This window comes from Tachysurus vachellii, chromosome 13, assembly GCF_030014155.1.
Source record: "Tachysurus vachellii isolate PV-2020 chromosome 13, HZAU_Pvac_v1, whole genome shotgun sequence".
In the NCBI taxonomy this organism is placed as follows: domain Eukaryota; kingdom Metazoa; phylum Chordata; class Actinopteri; order Siluriformes; family Bagridae; genus Tachysurus; species Tachysurus vachellii.
In genome coordinates this window covers 8,500,903-8,522,491 of record NC_083472.1, presented here as the reverse complement: position 1 = coordinate 8,522,491, position 21,589 = coordinate 8,500,903, and the positions used below count along the sequence as shown (strand labels likewise).

At 36.6% G+C, this 21,589-nt stretch overlaps 3 protein-coding genes across 4 annotated transcripts in view; 2 read left to right on the top strand and 1 right to left on the bottom strand.

The window, feature by feature from the left end:
• Nucleotides 1–3,963, top strand: part of fat2 (FAT atypical cadherin 2) — a 37,179-nt gene extending 33,216 nt beyond the window's left edge. For both annotated transcript variants that reach the window (XM_060884764.1, XM_060884765.1), the window contains exons 22-24: nt 232–382; nt 655–1,172; nt 1,342–3,963. In XM_060884764.1, coding sequence (XP_060740747.1) covers nt 232–382; nt 655–1,172; nt 1,342–1,817 — 1,145 coding nt within the window. In that variant the 3' untranslated portion in view covers nt 1,818–3,963. The remainder of the gene's footprint in view (nt 1–231; nt 383–654; nt 1,173–1,341) is intronic.
• A 2,581-nt stretch (nt 3,964–6,544) lies between these two features.
• mtnr1al (melatonin receptor type 1A like) lies at nt 6,545–10,775 on the top strand. Its single transcript, XM_060885573.1, has 2 exons — nt 6,545–6,734; nt 10,006–10,775. The coding sequence occupies exons 1-2, from the start codon at nt 6,548–6,550 to the stop codon at nt 10,773–10,775; spliced, it is 957 nt and encodes a 318-aa protein (XP_060741556.1). The 5' UTR covers nt 6,545–6,547.
• Nucleotides 10,776–15,128: 4,353 nt separating this feature from the next.
• Nucleotides 15,129–21,589, bottom strand: part of slc36a1 (solute carrier family 36 member 1) — a 28,730-nt gene continuing 22,269 nt past the window's right edge. Inside the window, exon 12 of the mRNA XM_060885572.1 lies at nt 15,129–15,906. Coding sequence (XP_060741555.1) covers nt 15,638–15,906 — 269 coding nt within the window. The 3' untranslated portion in view covers nt 15,129–15,637. The remainder of the gene's footprint in view (nt 15,907–21,589) is intronic.

Genomic DNA, 21,589 nt, shown 5'->3' with positions numbered 1-21,589 from the left:
ATTAGCATCAAAGCATCTGTTTCTTTTCTGTTCAGCAAATTTCTATGTATATTTCTATGCATTGGCACTACTTTCTGCAACACTAAAAAGACACTCAACTAAAACACCCTTTTAAATACTTCCCCTTCAAAAATCAGAACACCATGCTCAGTGATTTCTGTGCCCCGTCTTTGATCTGCGGTGAAATATCTTGTGGATCTGTGTGAATGATTGTGATTGTTTTTGACACAGAGTTCAGCTGTAGCTGTCCACCGCAGTTTATGGGTCCACGCTGTGAGTTGAATAACCCTTGTGCGACTCAGCCTTGTGGCCCTGGCAGCCTGTGTGTGCCGAAGATTGAAGGTTACATGTGTAACTGCTCTGAACAAATTCCTGGAAGCAGGTATGATGTGCATGTTGCAGAGCTTTGTGTTCAGTGTTTACATTTATATCAGTCATGAGAGTCAGTGAGGTGTAATGAATAGAAAATTCAAAAATTCTAATGAGCTATAGTGAATTTGAGAGATTAAAAAGTAATAAAGTCATAAATAAAACTAAACCCTTCATTCACACTACATTGTTTAGAACATCTTGTATAAGTTGGCTTGAGGTTGAAGTTGAAACTGTGAGGCTTTCTGGCTCACAGATATATCCCTTGTCTCTGTTAAAATACAGATGTGAGTCAAGGGAGGAGGATTGCTCTCCAGATACCTGTCTCAGTGGATTTAGCTGTGTAATGGAAGATGGCTCCATCCGTTGTAACCCTCTGCCTCAGTTATCAAAAAGTTTTGGATATGTAGAGATTGCTGAGATCTGTGCAGGTGTTTTCAGCCTCATCGTACTCGTTGCTGCTTTTGTGTACATTCGAAAACGCTACGTCAGTTACAAGAAGCACAAGCCGATTTGCGTGCAAGACTCAAATGGTTACTTCCCTACGGGCCTGACCAAAACTATGCTACGTGACGGAGGAGACACGCCTCCTATGGAAATGAACACACTAATTGTTGGGAACGACCTGGACCACAGCCCTTTCCGTTCTTTGAAGCCGTGTGAGCAGAGGGAGATGAAGCTTCGGGGTCATAAGTCTCAGGGCCCTGTAGTGTGCAGTGTAGCTCCTAACCTTCCTCATCCACCATCATCCAACTCAGATAATGAGTCCATCAGAAAAAACAATTGGGATCCAGGCTATGAAGGTGAGTATGGAAACATTAAACTATTTTCTGCCAAATAAAAGAATCAGCAAGTTGGTAAAACTAGTTTTTTTTTTACAACCAACATGGTGACTGTATTGAACATATGTATATACTGTAGTACTCGATCTTGCAAGCAAGTTCACTTGTTCATGTCTCCTCCCTGTTTCAGTGTACCCTGCTGATCCTGACTATTATGGACGCCCCAGTGTTCAGGAGTTCCCGCAATTTGACATTGTAGAGAGCACATACCCCACATTGCCTGCCACAGACTCTCGGCGGAACTCTCGTTTTGGAGGTTTTCCCTTTCCACTGGAGCGCAGTGAGCGTCGAGCCCCATTGCCACCCTGTTACAGCCATCAAAACCTGGATGACTTCCTAGGACCGGATGGCCTGCCGCTGCCCAGCTCTCAGTGTCCTAATGAGTACACAGCCATCAGTTATTACCCCACACATCACACACGGAGCATGGACAATGTCTCAAATGGGTATAAACGGCTGAGCGTGCGGCTGAGTGTGGCCCAGCCCTCGTATGCAGACTGTGGCTCTTCTACACGCTCTGCTATAGCCACTCGTTCTTCTCGAGGTCGTGCTGACTCAGACATGGTGGAGAGTGACTATGGCAGCTGTGAAGAGGTCATGTTCTAGCAAGCACATGTATTCGAAATACTCCCTTACGGACTGTGATTTTTAAGAATAGATGATGAATTTGTGAATTTCAGGGAGATCTGAGGTAGATAAAATTGAACGAGTTAGTTCCTGTCTAATAGTACATTGGAAAAACCAAAATTTGTTTAGCAACTCGTTAAAAATGTTTAAGTGTATGCTCATTGTAAATTGCCTCTCACATCAACCTTTATGCTATAACAGACTTTTAGCATAGTTGTTAGCTATAGCTGGATCTTTAGAGACACGATCACAGTAGTAGACTGGAGATGAAGTAATCAGAACCGACTCAAGATTCAGAAAATGAAACAATTCATCAATCACATCAAGGTATTTACTTACAATTACTTTTTGACAGGAAATAACTCCAACTAAATACTACAAAGGCACTAGATTTCCCTGTACTGAACAGTATTATTATTCATTTTTTATGATCTTATTATTTTTAAGTTGAGTAACTCTTTCTTGTATATGTTCAACCAAGAATTGCAAATGTTGTTCTGTGCTGTTTTGGGATGTTGGCAGCTGTGTGGCAGCAGAGTATCCACACCTTTAAATGTGGTCGGTGTTTACAGTTTTATGTACTGATATGTAATATACTATATGTTGCATGACTTTAAAAGTCAAGGGACATATTCTAGTGCTTGAACTGATAAATAACTCTCCTGTGTTGCATTTATTTTAGTGCTTCTATTTAGCACCAGAAACAGACAAATCGCTAATTTGATAATGCTGTAGCAAAATGAATGATTTGTTTGTTCCTCGTCTTGTTAAGAAAATGCACGTTTTTCTTTTTGTTGTTTTTTGGTGAGACATAAATCCCAGAGCATGTTTGGCTTCATGTGTGCTTTTGCTAACCAGCAGACTACATTGTTTAGGAGTTCACAAATAGTGGCAAGATATTAAGGCAACATATTGAACAAAAAAATACATATATGCACAGATACAACTGATGTTAAGTAAAATGCGCATTGTGAAATAATCCCTGCTATTAGGATTTATCTGAGCTTTTTCCCATTCTGTATATAACTAAGGATTCAGTAATGTTGAAGCCCTTGATATGACATTGCTGTGTGTTTGGTGGATTGAAACAGTGTATTGTTCGAATTTGTGTGTCAGGCATTTTTTAGTTTTCACCTGTGGGGAAAAGGACCACCTGTTAATTGACTAATTTTGGGGAGCCTTTTTTTTTTTTTGTTTGTTTTTTTTTTTTTTGGTAAAAAGTAGATTACATTTATTTAGACTGAAGCTGAGGCTGGTCCTTGGATATTTACATATACTGTAAAAATATACTATATCAAAATAGATTTGAATTTTTGAGTCTATAAGTGACCTATATACATTCTTGCATTCATCACAAGCATATAAAATGTGCTTTGTGAATAGTTATCAGTTTAATGCAGTATTTCTGAATGTGAAAACATGCACTGTTTTGTTTTCCTTAATGTTTGCAAGTGTGAAGAGGTTTAGGATTAAAAAAGAATCAAATTCAAATATAAAACGAATCATTTGTAACCAGGCAGACAAAGTACAATGTATTTCTGTGCTGTGCGAAAAATTTGGTATTTCAGAATTGTGTTACTTTGTCAATTTTGTCACTGCTGTGCCGTGTTGTGTATGGTCCTGTATTTGCCAAATTGTTTACATGTGAAATGCTGTCATTAGGGATTTGCAGCCCATACAGAATCACTGGGTTTTTAACTCTGTGATGTGGACATGAGGGAATTAAAGATGTGCACACACACAAACACACACAGAGCTACATGCATGAGGCTGAGCCATCATTAAAGTGATTGCATGTCCTTCTCATCTCTCCTACTAATCAATGACTCATTGTGCCAGATTGTGCTTAGTGTTTGGACCCCCAAAAATGTTCTAGGCCCATAGTTTATCGCAGCTGTCTCAGTTCAGTTGTCCAAAAAGTCTTTGTTGTACATACAGTGAGTGCAGTGGTCCAGTGAGTTCACAAAAGAATGTATAATTTTTGTATTTTCAAAATGCAATGTGGGACGAATCCCATGTTTAAAATCTGTTCCTCTGTGAGAGAATAATTTCCTTTTGGTTTTCATCATCACTGGAAATATAATATGAATAAATGCTATATTAATAAATGTTCATGTTTAATTAATGTGTGGCAAAAGGTGTCATTGATTCAGTTTTTTCCTATTTAATCCTTTGATTTCAAGTAATATGACTGATGTACGGTGTTCTGCAACTGCACAACAGTTGAGAACAAAAAGCAAATCAGAAAACACAACAAATTAAAAAATACAATAGAATAAAACATAACAAATTGAACAAATCAGCAAACCAGCAAAGGCAAAAGAAACATTGCAAAGATTTTTGAAACTCCTGATCATGCAACATGAGCTGCTGAACAAACTTGAAGGAAAGTTCTAACTGCCTGCTTTCACAACCATGGGCTCACAGATTGGTTAATGTTGCTCTGATTGACAGGGTAGAGCGTAACAACATCCCTCCCGCCAAATAACCCAGGCAATATTACTCCCTTTGACTCATAGGCAAGTCAGGAGATTGCAAGCTTGAATCCCTCCAGATGCTTTTCATCCACTGACTACTAATGATTGATAAATTGTACATTGAATAACATTTCAACTCTTTGATTTCACAGCCAGCATAATGTTTGACAAACTACTAATTTAATTTATTTCATGAAATCTGTTAGTCGAGGTATGCAGCAGTTGTTCTAGTAAACTGTTTTTGGTGCAGCTCAACATTTAGACTGATGACAAAATTGTGACTCACTGCAAGGTCACATACCACATTAAAGCAGAACATCTATATACAGCACCTGACCTGTCACTTAGGACTTTTTAATAATTTCTGTCACTAAACCCTTTAAGGCCTACCACAGTAAATAGTGTATTATGTCACTTCTGATCTTCTACTCTGTCTGAGATTCAGTTTACACAAAAATTCTAAAGCAAACACAACTTGTCAATGACAAACTAGAACTAATATAGGAATATATAAATAACATAAATCATGAAAATAAATGAAATGAAATCAGGTTTTCTTATTTTAATCATATATGGGTATATCAATTTATCGTCCCCAATGTATACCAATCTCTATCTCTCTCTTTCTCTCTTTCTCATACCCCCCCCCCCCTTCCTCCTTTACCTGCACTGACCTGCACCTGCAATATCACTGCAAAATGTGATGATGCTCAGTCACATCTGGACTCTCGGTGCAAGCTATATGTCTTGTGCATTGTTTTGCATGCATTAGCATTCTATTTAAATAAATGATTATGATTATTAATGCAACTCTGACCTCAGATCATGAGGGAGTGGTGCACAAGCTTGCGTACTCATCTGAGTGCACCTGTCCTGGATTATAATGCAAAAAGCAAATGACACATCTGTTAATGACATTAGAGGACAAGGTTGGCACTTTTTCCATGGAAAGCTTTTATTCAGCAATGGAATTTACAGGGAGATGCTCCCACAGCTCTCTGTGATACTATGGGGACACCAATTAAACTCCCTGACACATGTACTGCTCTATCATTTGTTTGGGCATCCCCTTAGACCTTCTATTTCAGGCACTTGAAATCAGACTAACAAGGTGAGAACGAAATGTTGAAAGTACTGGTTTGTAAATCTTGATGTCTATAAATATTGTGAATGTAACTAACAACTAAAACACATCGAATTGTTATAAAATTGCATATTGGAATAAAATCTAAATAAATTACACTGATGTGAGTGACCTCTCTGAGTGGTCTCTGAAACACTTCTTTCAAGGTATAAGCGTGTATAAACTACAGGAATTCGATATTTTTTGTGCACTATCTCTACTTCCACTACGATAAACTTGCATGAATGTAAAACAGCTGTTGTCAGTTGCACATTCTATGTCTAGCCACTAGGTGTACAGCCAAGTTGTGCATAGTACATACAGTGTATTAAAGTAGATGTAAATATTAAAAGGTAGGTGTGCAATGCTTAGGCTGCTTCTGTAGGCTGGTGTTGTGAGCACGGGCATCACTTGGAAGCGTGTGAGTCAGGGGAACTTGCATTACGGGGCTGCGGAGCACTGAGAGCGCGAGAAGCACATTCAGAGTGAGCAACAGCATCAGCTCAAGCAACATCTGGAAAAGACATGCAGACATGCAGAAACCGGGACATTTGGTGATTTTTTTCCCCCGTGATTCTTTTTCTTTCCATCCAGCTGTTTTTTGACACAATGTCGTGAATGGAAAGCGCTGCACTTCTCCTAGCTTCATGAAGTAAATGAACTTTATAAATAATACACTAATCAATTGTAATCCGTTCACAGCACAGTGGTCTAAAAGATACCTGACATCTTTATAAATAATATCACAACTCTTATGTGGACATCATTTATTTATTTATTTATTTATTTATTTATTTATTTATTTATTTATTTATTTTTTAATTTTTCAATTGCAAACTAGCTTGAGAATTAAAACAGACCATAATTGCCGCTCTTACCGCTGAGTCCTCTCTGAATGAATATTTCCTGTAGTGATATGACACGTGTGGCTTCATGGATACAGTGTTCTGGGGCTGTTACAGCTGTGCGCCGTGCGCGCTTTCCGGAGCGCAGTGAGGCGCGCGCGCTGTCCGAGGCTGGTACCGAGCGGTGTCTCGCCCTTTATGTGCCGGTGGCGCGGAGGGCTGTGCCGCGTGCTGCCTTCTGGCCGCTCGCAGCATGAAGTGAGGATGGTGGAGGAGACGGCCGCCCCTCTCAGGAACGCATCGTCCTCCCGTGGAAACGACGAGAGTCTCTTCTTCCTCTGGAGGCTCACTCTCCTGGCCAGCGTGCTCATCACCACTATAGTAGTAGACGTGCTGGGCAACCTGTTGGTCATCGTGTCGGTTTTCAGAAACAGAAAACTCAGGAAAACAGGTAGTTTTCTTTTCTATGCTTATTCCGTATTTAATATGCAAAAGAAATATGAACAAGAGCAATAACAAGTAATCTTTCTAAAGACTGAACAGTGTCAGAGAACCACTTTGTCCTGCATAATCAGGTTATTAACAGCTTTTCCTGACTTGTTGATGGGTGTGTTAGAGAAGGAAAGTGAATAAATTGTGCATGACAAGGGGGTATTCCTGGACTAAGGTGCACTATGCATTTTGTTTGTAGTATGTTGATAAATTATTTTGCTAAATACGTTTTGCCCAATGAGGAAATGTCTTACCATACTGAAGATTTATTTAGGGGTCCAAGCACTAAAGGTAGAACTTTATTATAATTGATAGGATATTTTCTTTCTTCTTTCTTGGGCCCAATCAACCAATGGTGGCACTATACTGCAGGGTTTTAATATATGGTCCATATTTCATGAACTGTGAGTATCACAAACAATTTTATTTCCACCGATTACATGGAAACATGAAAAAATGCCTCAAGGAAAATTTGGATCCACCAACTCAGATGTTTTTGCTAGTTTGGACTAGTCCTAGGATTTGGGTCCGTTCTTTACAATCTTGACGTCAAAATACTCAGGTAACAGTGACCCTCAATAACAAATCCTGTGGAAATGTATAAATAATATGATCACTATTTGTCAAATAATTCAAAGAAGGCAGATCCTATGTTATTCAAATAGAGCTAACTCACGATTCCTTTCACAGTTTCACCAAAATAAACAGAAAAAAATAAAAGGCTTTGCACAGTTTGGGGTGCTCATACATAGGGTGTAGGACTAAAAATCACAATCAGCTTTCAGAGGGCATTTTATATATAACTGACATTGTGCTATCATCATAATACCTGTTACATATGCCTGTGCGATCTGCTATTGTGCATGGAGTGCTTGTACTCTGCATTTTTTTTATTTGTTAGACTGGTTTTAAAACATGATCTTGAATGATATCAGCAACCCCATAGGAGTAATATTAAACATCACCAGTACAGATGATGGATCTATATACAGAGCTATAAGAATTACTGTAAGTGCTGAGGACAGCGTTGTTTGTACTTCAGATTGATCACACAGTCGTGCAATCAATACAATGATTCAGGTTGCCCTTTAAAATTGTGGGTATATACAGTTAAATAGCCATAATGGGCAAGTACAGTAACCTTGGATTTCTGACTCTTCTGCCAAATTGTTTATGTTAATTTACAAATCCATTTTAAACATCTGATTTCAATTTACTGGCAATAGTGAGAAAAGCTGTTTCCTGTGAGATAGCACTAACAATCAATCGCCATTAATTTCCATCATATCTACTGTAGTGACAAAAGATGAGTTTTTGAATATTCCTAACTTGTTAGTGCATTGTGAGTAAAGTAGGAGGCTATAAGACTGGCCAATCACAGTCAGTGCTATATTGATAAAAAAAAGTAGCAGGATTAATACTAATCCAATACTATATTTTTAATAATAACTTAATAATATTGTATAGGATCATATATCTTCTTGGCCATATTACAAATTATTACACCAGATCATTGCTGAAATGTTGAACTGTATTCTCAGTTCTTATTTTCTCAGACTTGATTCAGTACAAATTCTGTGCATATATTTGATTTTTTGCATGTAAAGATCTTTCAGTTTTGTACTATTCCTTCCTAGTAGACACTTTCGTGTTATATACATTTGTATTTTAATTTCTTTCTTTCTCTCACTCTCTCTATATACCCCTAGTATGAAGTTTTATTAGGAACTTCATACCAATACTCGATAGGACCCCGACTTTGTATTCTGAACAATCTCAGTTCTTAATGGCATGGATTCCAAAATGTATTTTGACTTGAATGTGTCACATAATTTTTGCAGATTTGACACATTTATACTTTGAAACTCTCATTCTACCAAAAGCCATTGTACACTGAGCACTGTACCCTGAGCAGGTATATAAGGTATATTTATAACATTAACACTTTGTACTTTGTGACATGGTGTATCATGCCGGAAGTATTCATTATAGCATGAGCGAATTGTAGTCATCAAGGGATGCACATGGTCAGGAACAATACTCAAATGCCATTATTATTATTCCTGCCTCAAAGAAACCCTAGCCTGCCTGCATAAGTGATGATCACCGTGTAGCCCTGACCTCTTCACATCTTAACTCAAAATTTATTTTTAATCTAATTTTTTCTAGCAGGAGAGGTGAAATGCCCATGTAAAATCAGAACTAACAAAGACAGAGGGTGCTTTATGATTCAATTTCCGACGACAAACGTGTATTTAATAGCTTATACTGTATAATTAATTGGAATTCAAATTCTCTCAGCTTGTATTCCAGATCTGACTTACAACACTTTTACAACACGAGAGATTTGTGTTCTTGCTTCCTCAAAGGTAATTGGACACATTCATATTCAGTGCTTTCTTGCAGAAATCAGATACCTCTGACCTACGTAGCACTTCAGCAACAAGCCTGTTCATTAACTCAGTTTGTTGACCTCAGGCAGTGCCTTAAATCAATGATAAATTCACACTGTGGCTCACAGGTATTACCCAGGACAACTTGTCCTGCATTTTATTTGAAAGCCATAAAACCTTCTCATACCTGATCTTCCATATTTACAGTTTCAGTAACGATATATGTATAGAGTTGTTAGTTAAAGCTAATAGCTAAAAAAAGACAATCGTCTCTTCTGGTGGAGATTGGAAAAATAATTTAGACAGCTGAACTCAAAATGGTGACACATGATATTCTTTTTCATTTTATTGGATATATAAATGTAACAAGGTTCCGCAGCATGTTTTTTTTTATGAACTGGTAAATATATTGTTAGTGATGTAGTCCACGTAGCAGTCTATCCTGTTCATTTTGATGGATTAGCCATGCCATGACTAGGTGTGAAATATATAGTCAGTAATTTTGAAAATTCAAAGCAGAGCCTCCGGAATGGAAAAAGTTTTAATTGAAATTTATTTTAAATTAAGAGTTTGGGATCAAGGTGAACGTGCTCAGCAAGAAAAAAAGATATTGAATTTGAGAGTGTGTGGCAACCAGTGGTTACTTAATGATGCTTGTTAGATCTTCTCTAAATTGATTTTCCTGACGTTTTGTAGTGCTGATTGCTAATAAATCTGATTGCACTGCTGGAGCAGATTGGTTCAGAACTGTGTGAAAGTGTAAAAAACATTTTAGTACTTTAGTAACTGATGTTTAATTTATTCATTTACAACTGTTTCCTTTTCCCCATTCCTTAGGGAATGCCTTTGTGGTGAGTTTGGCTGTAGCAGATCTTGTAGTTGCCATCTACCCTTACCCATTGGTCTTAACTGCAATCTTCAACAATGGCTGGATAGCAGGAAACATCCACTGCCAAATCAGTGGCTTCCTGATGGGGCTCAGCGTCATCGGCTCCATTTTTAACATCACTGGCATCGCCATCAACCGCTACTGTTACATCTGCCACAGCCTTAACTATGACAAGATTTTCTCCAAAAAGAACACTGTGTGCTACGTGGTGCTTGTGTGGGCCTTCACCATCCTGGCCATTGCGCCCAACTGGTTTGTGGAGTCTTTGCAGTATGATGCCCGTGTCTATTCATGCACATTTGCCCAGTCAGTCAGCTCGCTCTACACCATCATGGTGGTGGTGGTGCACTTCATCCTGCCCATCAGCATTGTCACCTACTGCTACCTGCGCATCTGGATTCTGGTCATCCAGGTGCGCAAACGGGTCAAACCTGACAACCGGCTCAAGATCAAGCCACATGACTTTCGCAACTTTCTCACGATGTTTGTGGTGTTTGTGCTGTTTGCTGTGTGCTGGGCTCCACTGAACTTCATTGGCCTGGCAGTGGCAATCCAGCCCAAGCTGGGCCAGGCCATTCCTGTGTGGCTCTTCACAGCCAGCTACTTTATGGCCTATTTTAACAGCTGCTTGAACGCAGTTATCTATGGTGTACTCAACAATAATTTTCGAAATGAGTACAAAAGAATTGTGCTCTGTCTTTTTAAGTTCCATTGTTAAGTTTTGGTTTGATTTTTTTTTTTTCAAAGAGGAGACATGCACTGTGAATTATTAGCATTACAAATCATATTCAGCCAAACAGAGGTGGACTTATTGTTTTGCATAGGCTCATGTTTTTAAAATGTTTTCTATTTCTTTAAAAATCACATGGACAGAGACTCAATCATGGATATTTAAATATAATATAGGTTTGTATGATTTTGTATAATTCAACTGGCCCTTTACAATATACTCAGAACTACAAGAAATAACTCAAACTAATAATAAACAATTGTGACGTGAGGAATTGCAACTGTATCTCCAAATTATAGTTTCAGTTAGTATAATGTCTTAGTTAATCTCAACTTCAGAAACTGACAGCTAGAACTCTGGGATTTCATTAGTGAAGTGAGTGTCAGGTACAAACATATTTCATTTGAAGAAACAGTGGCTTCAGTCAAATAAATATTCCATAATTTGACTAAAGGTATTGAAATGAGTCTTTCAATTGTTTTGAAATTGAAGGTTTTGAAAATTCAATATTAAAATTATTTTATGATAAAGATTGTTATTTTTATTCTAAAAACAAAAAAACAAACAAAAAAAAAAAAAACAAGAAAAAAAAAGATCAGTGTTGTCAGAAGTCTTTTCTCTCAAAATGAGCAGCAAATCTCTCAGGAATCTTTCAGATGAGCAAAACATTGTGTACGAGGGACTGTTTTATTTATTTTTATCCCATATCCACCTCCTCCTGCAGACATTACGACCAATCCCACACACACTTACATCCTCAGTATTTCAACGAACTTTAATTTCAAGTTCATTAAAAATTCTAGTCCCCTACCACTTAAAAAAAAATTAAAAATAGAATGAATTTAAACCTCAGTAATTATGACAAGGAATTTAACAAAAGATGAGCACAGTAAACCCATCAGTCTGTACATTAATCATACAATAATGAATGCAGCCGTACTTTTCTCACCATCGTCATACATTTCTGCCAACCCTGACTTACATGAGAGTAAAAATCACCTGCTCCTGTGACTTTTTTGTTGGGTGCCACCTGCAGAACAAATGTAACCCTGGCAGTCTACCTCTCTCTAGAAGAGATCACGTTATTCCTGACTTAAATAGATCTACTGACATCTAATCAAACATGTTTTTGTATCTCTGATCAAATCTATTTTATCTACGGCTGTCTTTTACATGTACATTTCAGACTGTTCTCAGGTCAACCTAGCCCTACGAAAACACAGATGTTTCCAAGTCAGAGATGAACAAGGCATAAGATTAGTAGATCCACTGTAGGCATAAAGACTCTACATATTCTATCATACAAGAAAGAGTACTGACTTTTAATCTTAATGATATAATATGCATATATAACAAAAGGGATGGCAAATATTTTAGTATTGATTGTATTAGAGCATTGATTTGATACCTAATATTATGAAAGCTTTCTTAAAAGAACTTTAAAGACCTTATTTCCTTAAAAAATTCATAATTAATTATATGATTAATCTGTAAGAATCTTCTATTTACATTTGAAAATGGTCATAATGAGCTCTTAAAATACAACCTGAGGTGAAGAGTCCTAAAAGGCTCCATATAGTCAATAGAGGACTTTGTACACCAGCAGCATGTCAGTTGTGCCTTCATCAGTGGATGCTCGTGGATGCCCAATTTACGGGTTGGTCTGCAACACTTCCAGTGTTTTTGAATTTGTGAATAAGTTTGGCAGCAGTTTTGTGTGTGATGTGCTGGCCATGTTTCGCAGTCCAAGTCCAGCCACAAGAATGATTTATATGAATTTGACTTTGGTCAAAAGCATGCTTAAAGTATATCTTCATAAAATCTACACTATGTATCAAAAAATTTAGAAATCAAAAGTGTTAATTTTTCAGTGGGGAACTTTTGGGACAACCTGTAGAATCATAAATGGATATCAGAGTCTGCAAGCAAAATTCCAGTCCCAAATCCAGCTTCCCAAAAACTAGTGAAATTAGTGTTTTGATATGCACAAGCAAGAAAGAATTTTTATGCTTTTGCTTGGACTTTAATCCATGTACTCATAGTATAGTTTCAGTTATAGAAAAGCACTATATCATTCTCCATCTTTTGCAAATCTTGATCATTTCAGTTTTAAAACAATTAAGAGAGTCATTTTCGAATGTCTTCAATGTCTCTTTGTCCATAAACTGTTGAATAAAATAATGGCCATCACTGTGCAATGTTCTGATATACATATTACCTCAGTGTGGAATGGTAATTTGTCACCTGCAAATTTCAAGACAGCTTACAGAAATAAGAAAATCTCTGACATGACATCTAGTCAGCGTAGGATCCCTTTTGGTTGTAGAATCATGCCTTGGGACAGGTGGGAAAAATTCAGCAGATTATATCTACAGCTAAAGCAGCTAACATACAAACCCAGTGTGAAGAGGCATATCCAGTTATCTAAATGCAAATTAGCAACTGAAGCTTGAGTTATTTCAGAATGTATAGAGTATCACTTGGTGATTTATACTCATCTATATTCTTTTTGGTGAAAGTGGCTATGATTGTAATACTGAGTAAATAATGACCTTCTATACAATTCATGTATATTAATATGTACATTAACATAATTTGGCAGACACACTAATCCATATCAGTGTACAATTTTTCAACTGAGAAGTTGAGGGTTAAGAGCCATGTTCAGTGGCCCAACAGTGGCATCTTGGATGTGCCGGGATTTTAATTCACGAAATTCTTATTAGTAGTCCACAGTTTTAACCACTGAAGCTACCACTGGATTGTGGACAGAACCATTTAATGCAGGATAGCTACATATCAATGAGGGAACATATAGCAGGGTCTAAGAGTCGGGTACAGAATTTTGCCAACTCTATATTTTAATTTATTAATGACACATTTCAGGACCTTATTACTGCTTATTACCTTATTACTACATATTACAACACGTTAAGCTTTAAACAGAAAGAGTCATCATTTCAATGATTCAATGATTCTACATTTATTTTTTAAATAATGTGTACATACTGACCGAACTTGAAGAATATATTTTCAATGAAAAATATTTTTCCTATGAAAGTGCTGGCTAATGGGATTAAGGGATAAAGGATTTTTACAGCAGGTCATATCACTGGTGGCTTGAGTCAGTTGGAGTCTTCTTTCATATTAGTGTATAATAACAGTAGGAAAAAACTGACATGCAGTTTGTCAGGAATGTTTTTTATTTTTAAAAGTATTCCAGTGGATGATGAAAGGTGTGTGCATTGGGTTCAGCAGTGGTGCTAGGTTTCTAAAATACTGGTGTAATCCACGGTATACAGATATGTTTATAACAAACCCTAGGACCTTACTCTTTATATTCAAATACACAAATACAATAAGAAAAAATCCAAGACGTGAGAAGTATATTTTAAATTCTTTACAAGCAGATATGTCACCAACAATAAATTAATATTAATCCACTATTAACCCACACAAGGTCATTTTTAACATATTGAACCTGTCTACTGAAGTCACATATTAAACCAGTTCATGCATTAAAGAAGACTGAAATCATAAGATATGTCTGTGTATAACCTGAGCTCACTATCAGCAAAAGACCAATGGTAATACCCAGAGTTGCTCATACTGCTGTAGCTGGTAAACCTGAACACATCCTCCACTAAGCGCTACATTCAGACACAACAGACTTCACTGCAGTTTTGGGAGAATTAGACCAAAGCTGAACAGCGTTTTTATGTTTTTTTTTTTTTTTTTTTATGAAACTATTTAATCCATTCATCCAGAATTAAATTTTATGAATATGCATCCCATAAAACCTATTAACCCATCTGAACAGCAAAAACAAACAGTACAGTAGTGCAATATAAATTATATATTACAGCAAACAAGATACTGAAAGAAAATCTTTTTTTTTTTGCACTGACATTGCATGATCATACTCAGTGATTGTATTATATGTATAGAAAAATAAGATGTATACCACACATTTGTTTTTTTCTAAATTTCTATTATTTGTTTTTTCCAGATGAGGATTTGAATAAAAGACCTTTTTTCTCGTCTCCTCCAATGAATCATCTTTTACCATAGAAACTTAAACACTGAAAAGACATGTTTGTAAAGTTGAGAGAGTTAAAAATTATAATTGGCTTATTGTATACTGGCAAAAAAAAAAATCAGCAAGCGAGTAAATAATAACGACAGCAGCAGTAATTTGGTACTGGTGCCATAAGCTGTAAACAAGCAGTGTTAATGTAAAAGCAAGTCATTGGCTATATATATATATATATATATATATATATATATATATATATATATATATATATATATATATATATATATATATATATATATATATATGGTTATTATTTAATTAATTATATATATTATTTATATTATATAATTATATATTATTTTATTAATTATATTATATATAATTGGTCATTTTAGCACTTTGTGTGACATTTAAATTGTAGCTCAAAATCTAGCTGATTTCAGTTTGGCTATTTTTTCTAGAATGAGAAATTTTGTACTTGTATTTTTAAATCTTGTAATTTGTAATCTGATCATATAAAAAAATCTAGTAAACTAAATGAAATAAAAGAAAAGTATAAAAACAAAACAACAATAACAAAAAAACAATACCCCAAGGTTAAAACACTACTATAAAATGTATTCCAGCTGTGGAGAATATTACAATATAAACCACTCACTGGTGCTTCAAGATGAATCAACTGTAATAGCTTCTTTGTCATAAAACTGAGGTATTATTTTAGTTCGCAAATTATCTCAAGCATAAATTACATTAAAATCAATCGGCTGGGCAGATATGAAACGGACCAACCAGTCTATAAATTATAGACTGACTGTCACCAAAAGACCTGAAAGGTGCCACTTTGCTTAGAATGATTGCGGTGAATGATTTCCACGATAGAGATGTAGGTCCCGGTGATGAAGCCCAACAGACCAAGAAGGCTGATGACAATGTTCTTAATCAGCAGCCAGATTGAAATGCCCTCTGTGTGGAAGGTGAGGATCTGCAGCAGGGGAGGAAATATGAGCGCCAAAGCACTGCTGCTGATCGAACCTACCAATGAGATGACCAGGTCCAGCTCTGGAATCAGGATAGCCAACGCACCTGCAGGACAAAATGAGGGCACGGAAGTTATTTTCTCATGCTGATGACAATATGATTTGTGGGCTTTCCAAAGCAGGTGTTCTCAAGCTTTTTGTCAACCCACTATAAGAGCTCAAGATTCTTATGACTGCAACAAATTATTCCTAGTGGCAAAGAGTTCCTACAAATGATATGCCTACTACTTTAGAAATTCACAGTGTGTTATTTGGAATTTTCTATTTAACTTAAAAAAAACATCAAAAATCACATCTCTATGATTATACACCAAAGAAGGTATGAGCACATGAGAGTACTTGTAGTATTTATATTTACACAATTAAAAATGCTCACATTACACACATCACTGTGTGTAAAGCTACTTTCTCACACACAGTGAAACTCAGTGACCGGAGTTCATCCATTTCCCACTGAGAACTGGCGACTTGTGACATTAAAGAAAGCAACCACTGTCTAGAACAACAAAGCTGAGGAAATTTGAACTTTATGCAAATATGGAGCGACTTGGTGTAGTGCCTACCAAAGGGAGTCAGGACAGTAGCATAAACATGATCCATGGCAAAGAGCTCCTTTATTTCCTTTGATATGATGTGTATATAAATATAGCGGTGGATTTTATTTACAAACTTTTACTAGTTTTACAAACTAAAACTTTTACTTTTACTTCATTTTAGCTGCAAGAAAGCTCATGTGAAATGCTCTTTGCACCACCCACTGATAATTACCAGCATTATAATCCTCCTTATCTGACATCATATAGAAATAATACATAAATAATCTAAATCATTCTGATATGCACTACAAATGCATTACAACTACTAATGAGGCAGGAGGAAGTATAATCATGCAGCTTACACATAATTGGGCTCTATGGTCATGCTGCTCTTCTTTTACTAGGTTCTCCCTTTGCTCATTAGAAAACCCACAGCATAATTTCAAGTGCTCATAGCTTGCCCTCTGCACTTAACCATGCAGAGCTGCTTAGGGCATCGCTGCCACTTATAACCTGCTGCTGGAGTGCCTGTAAAAAGACCTGTCTAGCAAACCCGGCACATTTAGCACAATTGATGAAAGACACTTAGGTGCTAGCTCTAGTGCCCGTGGCCAATTTCAGACAATTTCTCAAATAAAAAGGCAGAAGTGGGATAGAAGCTTAGCCCTTTATTTAGCACACAGGAATCTACCTTAAGGCTGCATAATCTAATGTATACCTTTAAGGTTGTGGTGGTGTAAGAAAAGTATGAGGCCAAATTATTAGCACCGGGCTCAGAAGCAAGAAAACGGTCAAGAAGCGGTCTGCTGGACAAGGGTACCAGGGTACTTAGAAAACTTATCCAGAAAACTGAATCCCTATGTGGACAATACAAGGTGCACTACACAGAGTTTAAAGGCAGTGTAAAATGAACTCAATGTAAAAACGAATTTAATTATGTTCTGGAAGTATGGTGGCTTAGTGAGTGTTAGTAAGTGTGCTACACAACAGAATTGAGGTTTTGATTCCTGCCTCCACCCAGTGTGTGTGCCGTTGCATGCGAAGTTGCATATTCTTTCTGTTCTTCAGGGGTTTCCTCTGGATACTCTGACTTCCTTCCACTGTCCAAAGACATGCAGAATTAAACACAATTTCAAAACTGTCTTCTGTGTGTGAGTGATTGTGCCCTGTGACAGGTTGGCATCATCCCCCCACCTTAATCCTGTGTAGGATAAGTGGCCAGAAAATGGAAGCTTGCCCAAGGCCATCAAATAAAACCAGTGCAAAATGGTTCTCAATTAAGCTTCAGGTTTTTCTAGGAAATTACATGCACATTACTGAGCAAAAACAGATGCAAATCTGGAGGGTTTCTGCATCTTGGGTGAGGAGTCACAATTTCTTTTCCTTACCAAGGCATCTAAGCTCATGTATATTCAGTGGCTGAATTACTCTTCAGAGAATAGCATCTAAAATTTATAGTTAATTAATTTCATATTCAGCTTTATTATTGCTCACAATGGCTTGTTTAACTTCATGAAATCGACCTTTCGTTTTCCATATCTGGCTACTTGTCAGTCACAAGTCACTTTACATCGTATTAGCTCTTTGTGATCTGCATCACTTTCACAATTACTTAGGCTTTCCTACAAAACCAGCCTTAACTGATTTAACTACACAACACCCTGACTACAAACCATCCAACAGCATTAAAGATACTCTGTTTGATTGCCTGGGCTCAGTTGTACTCATCCATTCCACAGCTTTGGCTAACCTTGTAGAGTCACTTAAACAGTTTGTGTCTGTGTCATCACATTTTCATTCCTTACAAAAAGACAAACTGAAAGAGAGGGTACATCAACATAAAAATCAATAAAATTCAATCAAGGTTTCTTGTTTCATGAAAAAACAAGCAATTTACTGTCTATTTACTTAAGTGGATATTGACATCAAAATCAGAGGACCTTGTGCTCAACAAAGAAGGATCATGGTCAAGACACAGACACACACAAATATATGGCATTTAGTACTTCTCAAAGAATTACTCCTCATACCACATAAATCAGGTGTTAACATGTGCAAGATTATACCATAAAATCCAATCTGAATGGTCAGAAGGTGTTGATTAAATTTGTATAACAGCAGCTTTGATAGTGGTGCAATAAACAGTTATAATCAAACAAATTTTCTTATAAGCTTTGTGTAAGGACTGGTTTATTTAGCATTTATGAAAGGAGTCTCCTTTGTCAGCACTTTCTGCACATTTATTTTGTATGGTAACACTAAAAGCTGTATTTCTTTTGACAAATTTATTTGTATGCCGCTTTTAACAATTCCCAATGTCTCAAAGCAGCTTTACAGAAACAGAATAAAAAAAGTGTGAAATTAAGTTAGTATATATCTCTCTAACATCTATCCGAATGAGCAACCAGAGACGATGGTGAAAACTCCCTCGGATGATATGAGGAAGAACCCTTGAGAGGAACCAGGCATAGAAGGGAACCCATCGTCTTTTGGGTGACACTGGACAGGAAATAATGTAAATGTAAATAATGTCCTTTCTACAACAGTTTATAATAGTGCAACCAAGAGCTCCTGAGAAACTGATGGGTCAGTTCACCACAGACCAAACTCTAATTCGTTCCTGCCGAAATCTTCACATGATCACTGATAATGATACCATAAATAAACTTTTGAAATGAAATTAACTACTTATTAAAGTTTTATTTGATCTTTTGGTACTAGTTCTCACTCTATCAGATTTTTTAGTTTGCAGTATAAAGAATTGTAGCAATACTAATATAAGCCTCTGTGATGTGAAAATACATATTTACACACAATTTAATAATGGAATAATAGGAGTGTAAATAAGGTAGAATGCATCATCACTTTTAATTATTAAAATTTTAAGTACAGTAACTTTTTGACAATTTACTGGTTCATTTTTATTGTGCTTAAAGCCATTTACAAATATTCTAGTGATATCTGTCTGTCTGTCTCAGTCTTTTCAGACTTATTTAGATTTTCAGATCTATTCAGACAGATAAAGTTGTCATGCCGTCTATTGTATATTCCCAGTCAATGAAGCAAGTACAAGACCTAGAGTGCAAAGCAGCCACTAATTTCTGTGGATATGGGTCAGTGAGCATGCTGTACAACAATGATCACTTTACAGTAATACAGCTCGGCGTATGTAGCATCACAGAAATGAGTAAATACACAACTTGCACCAAATGCAAAGCCCACAGCTTACTGGGACACAGAAAAGATGAACTAAAACTGCACTTCCTGGGTCAAGGAGTCTGATCTGTGATGAAACTCCTGCCCATACCAATCTCTTCTTTTAAAGGCCGGTCAGATGTAGTGCATGGAAAATTGAAAGCAGAGAAAGGCTACTCTATTTTAAGTTCCTGACACTTTGAAAGCTCTTGAGTCACAGGGCCACGGTCGTGAAGTAATTGAATAACAAGGTGACTCAAAAGCAGTTCTTGTGAGAGCACTTAAAACAATTAATCTTATAACATATGGACAAAAGTACGTGGACTTGACCATCACACTCATGTGTGTATTATGATCATCTCATTCCAAAACCATGGACATTAATATGGCTATGGCATGCAGTCTGCGTTCTACTTCATCCCAAAGGTGTTCAGTGGGGTTGAGGTCAGGGCTTTGTGCCTTGTTAATCCATGCTTGTTAAACCATGCAGGTTTATGTCTTTTGGTTTCAGGGAAGGCAAATTGTAATGCTAAAGCATACAAAGACATTTTAGATAACTGTGCACTTCCAATATTGTAGTAAAAGTTTGGGGAAGAACTCTCATGTGATTAACAGCCACACTGCTGCATACCTGTTGTATATTAATTAAAATGATTTTATTTTGCTGCAGTAATTGCAAACCTGGGTTCATGACAAACATGATAACAGTAAACAAGCATTCAAATACCATTTACTTTGGTATTTGAATATAGAGAACTCACAAGTCAGGGCACAAATCATAATTAAAATGACCATGAATAGCTTAAATCAAACCTCACCAGGAACAGAAGCCAAGTTGAAAAAAGAGATATATCAATGCCTCAGCCCATTCCTGTCACACTAAATCTATGATAGAAATTACAGCTTTATGTTCTTTTGATCCATTAAGTTTTGTCTGTATTTCACTTTGCCCCTTTATCACGGTTACATTTAAGATGATCTCATGGCAATCAACTTGTCAACAACTATTCAGATGATCAAGGATAACACAGCTATAGAAATGAATTTCTTTCCAGTCATTGGTTAGGAATACAATATTGTCTTTCTAGATAATAGACGTTTACTGGAACACTACCAACATACATCATATGCCATCGATCTAATGCATGAAGATCCTGGAATGAACTAATGAGCTTACTGTTAACAGACGCATAAGAACTTGTATTAGCAAATCGACTATAATAAATACTTTGCTGGAACACCTCCATTTAGCCATTCAGCATTGTAGATAGATTTCAGACCCCCTACGTATACAAGTGTGAGTATGTTTACTTTTGATTGCCATTGAAATGCTTTCAAATACTAAAATCGTAGAGAATAGATACTTCAGAAAGCACCTTTCCATTTTGTTGAAAAAAACTTTTTTTGTTCAATGCACTGCACGTTTGTTACATGTAGGTATGAACATAATCTGCATGTGCTACGCAGACTGAAATGCTGGCAAGGAATTACACCAAATAAAGCCAAGAAAGAACCACAGAGAAAACGGTGATGCACATCTGATGAAACATCTGATAACAACCAGACAGAAAACAACTTGTGTGTGTAAGTTTTCCTCCATACTTGACTCATCATCCTGTATGTTTTGTATCTCTGCTTTAAGACCACAAACACAATTTAATAATCAGAATAGAAAATGCAAACCTGGCAAAAAAAATGGAGAAACACTACATTCATTAAATTGAAACATTATTTAAGTAATTTAACATCCTGGAGATTCCAAGAGAATTTGTTTGATGTACTAGTTAGGCTGTCATAATATAATGTACATGTGGGTGTAAAAATGAGCATTGCTTTTCTGGGTGTTAATGTACAATTCATTCCTGTTAGAGGATTAATGTACTATGGAAATAAAAAATTACACACCCACATTAAAAAGTCAGGATTTTGTGCTGTAAAAAAAACAGCCAAATCATCTCAGAAGTTCTTTCACCCTTAATGTGAAATTAATGAATGCAA